This window comes from Emiliania huxleyi, assembly GCF_000372725.1.
Source record: "Emiliania huxleyi CCMP1516 unplaced genomic scaffold EMIHUscaffold_76, whole genome shotgun sequence".
NCBI lineage: Eukaryota > Haptophyta > Isochrysidales > Noelaerhabdaceae > Emiliania > Emiliania huxleyi.
This window is the reverse complement of record NW_005196310.1, coordinates 112,440-118,691: the sequence shown is the minus strand read 5'-3', so window position 1 is coordinate 118,691 and position 6,252 is coordinate 112,440. Positions and strand designations below refer to the sequence as shown.

Genomic DNA, 6,252 nt, shown 5'->3' with positions numbered 1-6,252 from the left:
GTCGTTCTTCACACGGCCATCGCAGAGCAGATTGTGAATGAGCTTGCCAGCGGCGAGGGCGGTCGAGTGCACGGAGCTAAGTGCCTCGCCGTCCTCGCGGGAGTCGCTTAGGCGGCTCCAGTCCCGTGCCCAGTGTTGTGCGAGGGGTTGTTGTAAAATTCTTTTTTGCTTGCTTCCGAGTGCTCTGACGGCGCTTCACCGTCTCTCTCAGCCCACTCAGATGGACGTCCCGCGCCCAGCCTACGTCCCCTTCGCTCTCTCGGACGAGCAGTACGCCGCCATCCTGCGCGCGCCCGAGGCGCACCGCCGGTACGGCGTCCTTTCGCAGGCTCCGCCGGGCGCCTCGTCGTTTGGCACGCTCTACCTCCTCCGGCAGCAGGCGCCGGAGGAGGGCGCGCGGCCGGCGGCGCGAGCCGCGGCGAGCACCCGGCTGCTCTCCGATGGCGTCACCACGCTCGCGCGTCGCGCGCCTTCCAAGCAAGGCGCCGGGAGCGCCGCCTCCATTGCGGCGCGGCCGGTGCGCGCCTTCTCCCTCTTTGTGCGCGCGCAGTCCGAGTCGCTCAAGCGCACGCAGCCCGACCAGGGCGCTGCCGCCGTCCGCAAGGCGGTGGAGGCGAGCTGGCAGTCCCTCTCCGATGCCCAGCGAGCGGTCTACGTGCAGGCCGCGCGCGAGCACAATGCCGGCATCCGCAAGAGGCAGGTCTTGGCGCCACCGAGCCAGCTGTGCACGCGGCACGAGCTCTGGCTCGAGGGCGGCGCCGCCAGCCCATTCTCCTCGTTGCTCCCCTCCTCCTCCTCCGCGCCGCCGCCGCGCCCCCAGCTCGTCCTCGTGCACGTGCTCGGCGAGCCCGCGATGCAGACCCTCACCGCGCCGCCAGTGGCAGTGCAGACCGCGGGCGCGCCAGCGCCGGCAGACGTGAGGACGATGCAGCTCCGCCTCGCGTGGCAGCCGGACCCGAGCATGATGGCCGCCGCCGCGCGGGCGCCCCAGATGATGGGCGCACAGCCGCGGACCGTGCAGACCGCGATTGTGCCTCCCGGCGGGCTGAGCGCGGCGGCGGCACTGCCCGCCTCGGCCGTGCTCCCCGGGGGCTGCCTTGCTCCACCGCCGCCCCTCGCCGTCGTGGAGCCCGCCCCTCACCCATCCGCGCCGCCGACTCCTTCTCGCCGCCCCCCTCTGCCGCCCCGGCAGTCGCCCCGTCCCGGTTCGTCGCTGGCGCCGCCAGCTCAAGCCGGCAACACGACCACGGAGCAGGGGGGCAGCGAGAAGTTTGATGTTGCTTACGCGATTGCCGACTGAGCGCTGTGTCCAATTCGAACTCGGCGTCCGATCTCGATGATCAGCATTCCGCTTGCGAGAGAGAGAGAGCGGGTCGCATCACAAACCGCTTCCACGGCCGTTCGATTCATGGGATGGCTGGCAGCATCATCCGACTTGGGCAAAAGCAGGGGAGGGAGAGGGGGCGGAGTGAAGACGGCCGCTGGCTACACCGGCGCGAATGCAACGAGGGCAGCGGGCCACAGCACAGGCTGCTTCATATGTGAGAGGGAAGAGCCAGAAGCCGTCTTCATTTGACCTGCGAGTCTCCGACTTCAAGAAGATTCCCGGCTTCAACTATGTGCTGTGTACGTGTCGACAGAGGACGAGCACACGTACAACTCACATGAGGTAGGTTGATGTTATTACACAGTAGTCGAACTTGAGGGCAAAAAAGAGAATATATATTTCCCCCTCTGATGGTCCTGTGCCGCCGGCGCGCGCCGCCGCCGGCCTGCGGTGCAAAAGCCTGTCTTGAGATTCTGCGCAGCGGCGGGTAACGCCAGCCAGCGCGGTGGTCTCTGGGCGCGACGCGCGAGAACCAGCGCTATTCAGCGTCGCGCAGGCCGGAGGCTGCCGGGTAGACAAGGCGATGCGGGCGCGCGACAAGCTGCCAGTAGAGGCTCGCTGCTGTGAAGAGGATGGCGCTGCTCGCCCTCTCAGAGACGGCATCAAAAAGACCACCAGCTTGGACATTTCACCCTTGCGGAATCTTACAAGGGACGGACGCACGCGCTCCCCACTGCAGCCTGCGCTGCGCGCGCGCAGCGGCGGCAGCTGCAGCTGCGGCACGTGCCGCCGCGCGGAGAGTCGAGACATGGCTCCCGATCTCCCAGCCCACCTCGCTCTCTTCTCCCTCTACCAAGCCTGTGCCACGCCCTCCTGCGGCTGCAGATCTGCGGCGACATCCACGGCCAGTTCTACGATCTGAAGGAGCTCTTCAAGGTGGGCGGCGACGTGCCTGACGCCAACTACCTCTTCATGGGCGACTTTGTCGACCGCGGCTTCTACTCGGTCGAGACCTTCCTGCTGCTGCTTGCGCTCAAGGCTCGCCGCGCCCGCGCCGCTTCCGAGACGCTTCCGAGACGCTTCCTCGACACTGCAGGGAGGAGCGCCGCGTCTGGAGCGGGAGGGCCCGAGGGGCTTGGCGGCCGCGCGGGCGGTCCCGGAGCGCTCGCGAGCGACAGCGCCGCTCGAACGCTTGGCACACTTCTTCGCGCGCCCACCTGCACCGCCGCCGCCCAGACACCCAGACACGCGCAAGGACGCGTGCAAGGACGCGTGCAAGACACGGCGAGACACGTCCAGCGCGGGAGCCAGTGCTGGCGGAGTGTGGCGGGCCGGGCCCAGCACGCGCGTCTTGCGTCGCAGGTGCGGTATCCGGACCGCATCACGTTGATCCGAGGCAACCACGAGTCGAGGCAGATCACGCAGGTGTACGGCTTTTATGACGAGTGCTTGCGCAAGTACGGCTCGGTCAACGTCTGGCGGTACTGCACGGAGATCTTCGACTACCTGTCGCTCTCGTCGCTGATCGAGGACAAGATCTTCTGCGTGCACGGCGGCCTCTCCCCCTCCATCAACACCCTCGACCAGATCCGCGTCATCGACCGGAAGCAGGCAGAGGGACACTTCCAAGACACCTCCAAGACACCTCCAAGACACCTCCAAGACACCTCCGGGACACCCTCAAGACACCTCCCCGAGAGCGTCCCTCGAGTCACCAAGACCATATGCCGACACACCCCAACCTCCGCCCTTGCTACCGCCCTCTACGCCGCCCTCGCCACTGCCCTCCCCGCCACCCTCCCCACTGCCCTCACCTCCACGCCGCCATATCTCCCCATATCTCCCCACGAGCAGGAGGTCCCTCACGACGGCGCGATGTGCGACCTGATGTGGTCCGACCCGGAGGACATCGACGGGTGGGGGCTGTCTCCGCGAGGCGCGACGCCTACCTCTCCGGCGGCGCCTGTCCAGGACACGTCCAGGACACGTGCAGGACACGCCCCATATAGGCGCGGGCTACCTCTTTGGCGGCGACGTGGTCGCCCAGTTCAGCTCGACCAACTCGATCGACCTGATCGCGCGCGCGCACCAGTTGGTGAGAGAGGGGCACACACACACACGCTCGACGGCACGCTCTCTCGGGCTGCACCTCGGCTGCACGTCGGCTACAGGTGATGGAGGGGTACAAGCACATGTTCAACGACACGCTGGTGACCGTCTGGTCGGCGCCAAACTACTGCTACCGCTGCGGCAACGTCGCCGCCATCCTCGAGCTGGACGAGCACCTCAACAAGAACTTCAAAATCTTCGAGGCGGCGCCGCAGGACCAGCGCGGCGTCCCCGCGAAGAAGCCGGCGCCAGACTACTTTCTGTGATCCCAGCGAGGGGAGAGGGGGTCCGCCCCCCCCTCCCACCTTCCTGGGTCCCGCGTGTCGAGTAGTGCATGGCGGCGGCGGCGGCGGGCGCCCGTGTGGAGAGCATTGTGTGAGACTCACTGGGAGACTGGGGGCGCAGTCCGCCGCCCGCCCCGCCCGTCTCCGTGACTGCATCCCCCGACGCCCGATTTCGCGCCCATTATTGTACGTTGAACGCGTTATTGCGCGCAGGCATGAAAGAAACCGACGTCCGGCTCAGCGCGGCTCGCGCGCGGGCGGGCACTTGGAGCGGGGCGGATTTGTTTTTGCCGATGGCCTCCCACCGCATCGGCGCCCGCCTCTCGGGCCTCAATCCGGAGCAGCTGCTCGCAATCATCAAGGAGCAGGGTCCCTCACGCTCGCAGCTGTGCGCCATCATCGAGGCGCAGGCGGGCGCGAGCGACGCCGCGCTGCGCGTGGCTGAGGAGCACGCCGCTCGGCTCGTGGAGCAGCCCGAGTGGGTGCTCTCCGAGGTCCTCCTCTCGCCGGACCTCGCCCCGCACATCCTCGCCCAGCTGCCGACCAAGGCGCACGCCGTCAAGGGGACGTGCCGCGCGTGGCGCCGCGGCTGGAAGGAGACGCTGAAGAAGCGCGAGAGGCCGCGCATGCTCGTGATCGGCGGCCACGGCAGCGAGGGTGGGACTGTCAACTCGCTGGAGCGGTACGACCCGTCCACAAATGAGTGGGAGGGGGAGGCTGTGGCGCCTTTGCCGACGGCACGCACGAGAGCAGGCATGACGGTGCTCGACGGCAAGCTCTACGCGGTTGGCGGTTTCGGGCCTGACAGCGCAACTTCCAACCTGGTGGAGCGGTACGACCTTGCGACGAACGCGTGGGAGGCAGTGGCGCCGATGGTGACACCACGCGAGACCCACGCCGTGGCGGTGCTCGACGGCAAGCTGTACGCTGTGGGAGGCTTCAACGAAGACGACGACTACCTCAGCTCGGTGGAGCGGTACGACCCGGCCTTGGACGCGTGGGAGGCGGTGGTGCCAATGGCGGCGGAGCGGGACTATCACGCCGTGGCGGTGCTCGACGGCAAGCTTTACGCTGTGGGCGGGTACGGCCTCAGCTCGGTGGAGCGGTACGACCCGGCGGCGAACGCGTGGGAGGAGGTGGCGCCGATGGCGGAGGAGCGGTATGATCACGCTGTGGCGGTGCTCGATGGCAAGCTGTACGCTGTGGGCGGCTACAACGACGGCGGCACCCTCAGCTCGGTGGAGCGGTACGACCCGGCGCATGCGTGGGAGGCGGTGGCGCCGATGGCGACGGCGCGGAGCCGTCTCGCCGTGGCCGTGCTCGACGGCAAGCTGTACGTTATGGGCGGCAACGGCGAGAACGAGGCCCTCTGCTCGCTTGAGCGATACGATCCCGTGACGAACGCGTGGGAGGCGGCTGCGCCGTTGACGACCGCACGGTGTTTTCATGCCATCACCGTGGCGTAGGGTTTTGGAGGGTGGGGGGGGAGAGGCAATTAAGGCTGTGTCGCGCTGCAGCTCGCGGCGGTGGATGAGATCAAGACATGAGATCGCGACCGAGTCCGGCTCGCCACGGCGCTGGGGAGGACGCCGCCGTCGCCTAGACTCCCTTGCGTTACTACGTGTTTGTAAAGCCGTAGCCTGGCGTTTGTGCCCCGTCGTGCCCCCCGTCCTGTGCCCCCAGAAGTTCATTTTTACGGCAACGACGCCAACGTCCTCTGTACCTGAAGGCTGAACTTTGAAGCTGTGCCGGTGCGCCCAATCCCAAAACGCACAAAAGCGTGCGCGGCTGCATTTCCTTTTGGGACGCCGAAACCAATTTCATATGAATTTACGGCGCATCAGGGGGAGGGCTTGTCCCACTGCCGCTCCTGCTGCCCGCGCCGCCCCGACCGCCCCGCACCCGCCTCGCCCTCAGTAGCCCAGCTCCTTGACCAGCGCCGCATACGAGTCCTCCTCCTCGGGCTCCGGCGCCGCCCGCGCCGCCCTCTCCCCCGGCTGCCGCTCGCCGGCCCGTGGCGGGTCGAGGCCGAAGAGCAGCAGAAGCCGCGCCTGCGCCGGCCTCACCGCCGCCTCGAGGTCGGCGAGCCACGCCGTCTCCGTCAGCAGACGCTCAACCTCGACCAGCCTCGCCTCGCCCCCGCCGTTCCCGGCGCCGTCGCCCCCGACCCCACCGCCCCCGCCCCCGCCGCCGCCGCCGCCGCCGCCGACGCCGCCGCCCTCCCCGCCCTCGCCGCCCAGTCCCTCGGCAGCCTCGCCGCCCTCGAGCGGGTCGCCGTAGGTCAGGAAGTGCACGTAGAGCGCGTCCGCCGCCGCCTTGCGAACCTTTGGGTAGCGGTGGCCGAGCAGCAGCAAGACCGCACGCAGCAGCGCTCGGAGGAAGGGCCCGGCGGCGCTTGGCAGCAGCAGCACCTGCCCGCCGAGCGAGGTCACGGGGAGATGTGGGGAGATGTGGGGAGATGTGGGGAGATGCGGGGAGAGATGCGGCACCTGCCGGCCGAGCGAGACGCGCCGGCGGGTGGAGGGGGAAGGG

General features: G+C 68.4%; 4 protein-coding genes across 4 annotated transcripts in view; 3 read left to right on the top strand and 1 right to left on the bottom strand.

Annotated features, from left to right (window-relative positions):
* Nucleotides 1-1,300, top strand: part of EMIHUDRAFT_217914 (hypothetical protein) — a gene marked incomplete at both ends in the record, with an annotated part of 2,250 nt that extends 950 nt beyond the window's left edge. Inside the window, 5 exons of the mRNA XM_005760295.1 lie at nt 58-80; nt 483-700; nt 860-916; nt 1,022-1,123; nt 1,193-1,300. Coding sequence (XP_005760352.1) covers nt 58-80; nt 483-700; nt 860-916; nt 1,022-1,123; nt 1,193-1,300 — 508 coding nt within the window. The remainder of the gene's footprint in view (nt 1-57; nt 81-482; nt 701-859; nt 917-1,021; nt 1,124-1,192) is intronic.
* A 911-nt stretch (nt 1,301-2,211) lies between these two features.
* Nucleotides 2,212-3,950, top strand: EMIHUDRAFT_416895 (hypothetical protein). Its single transcript, XM_005760294.1, has 5 exons — nt 2,212-2,365; nt 2,690-2,938; nt 3,182-3,263; nt 3,337-3,422; nt 3,499-3,950. Exons 1-5 carry the CDS (start codon nt 2,300-2,302, stop codon nt 3,700-3,702), a joined length of 687 nt encoding a protein of 228 aa, XP_005760351.1. The 5' UTR covers nt 2,212-2,299; the 3' UTR covers nt 3,703-3,950.
* On the top strand, nt 3,936-4,326 carry EMIHUDRAFT_217912 (hypothetical protein; the record flags this gene model as incomplete). The annotated part of the gene is made up of 2 exons (XM_005760293.1): nt 3,936-4,288; nt 4,317-4,326. The coding sequence occupies 2 exons, from the start codon at nt 3,936-3,938 to the stop codon at nt 4,324-4,326; spliced, it is 363 nt and encodes a 120-aa protein (XP_005760350.1).
* A 1,196-nt stretch (nt 4,327-5,522) lies between these two features.
* EMIHUDRAFT_453217 (hypothetical protein) overlaps nt 5,523-6,252 on the bottom strand; it is a gene marked incomplete at its 5' end in the record, with an annotated part of 4,668 nt that continues 3,938 nt past the window's right edge. Inside the window, 3 exons of the mRNA XM_005760292.1 lie at nt 5,523-5,648; nt 5,787-5,816; nt 6,015-6,131. Coding sequence (XP_005760349.1) covers nt 5,551-5,648; nt 5,787-5,816; nt 6,015-6,131 — 245 coding nt within the window. The remainder of the gene's footprint in view (nt 5,649-5,786; nt 5,817-6,014; nt 6,132-6,252) is intronic.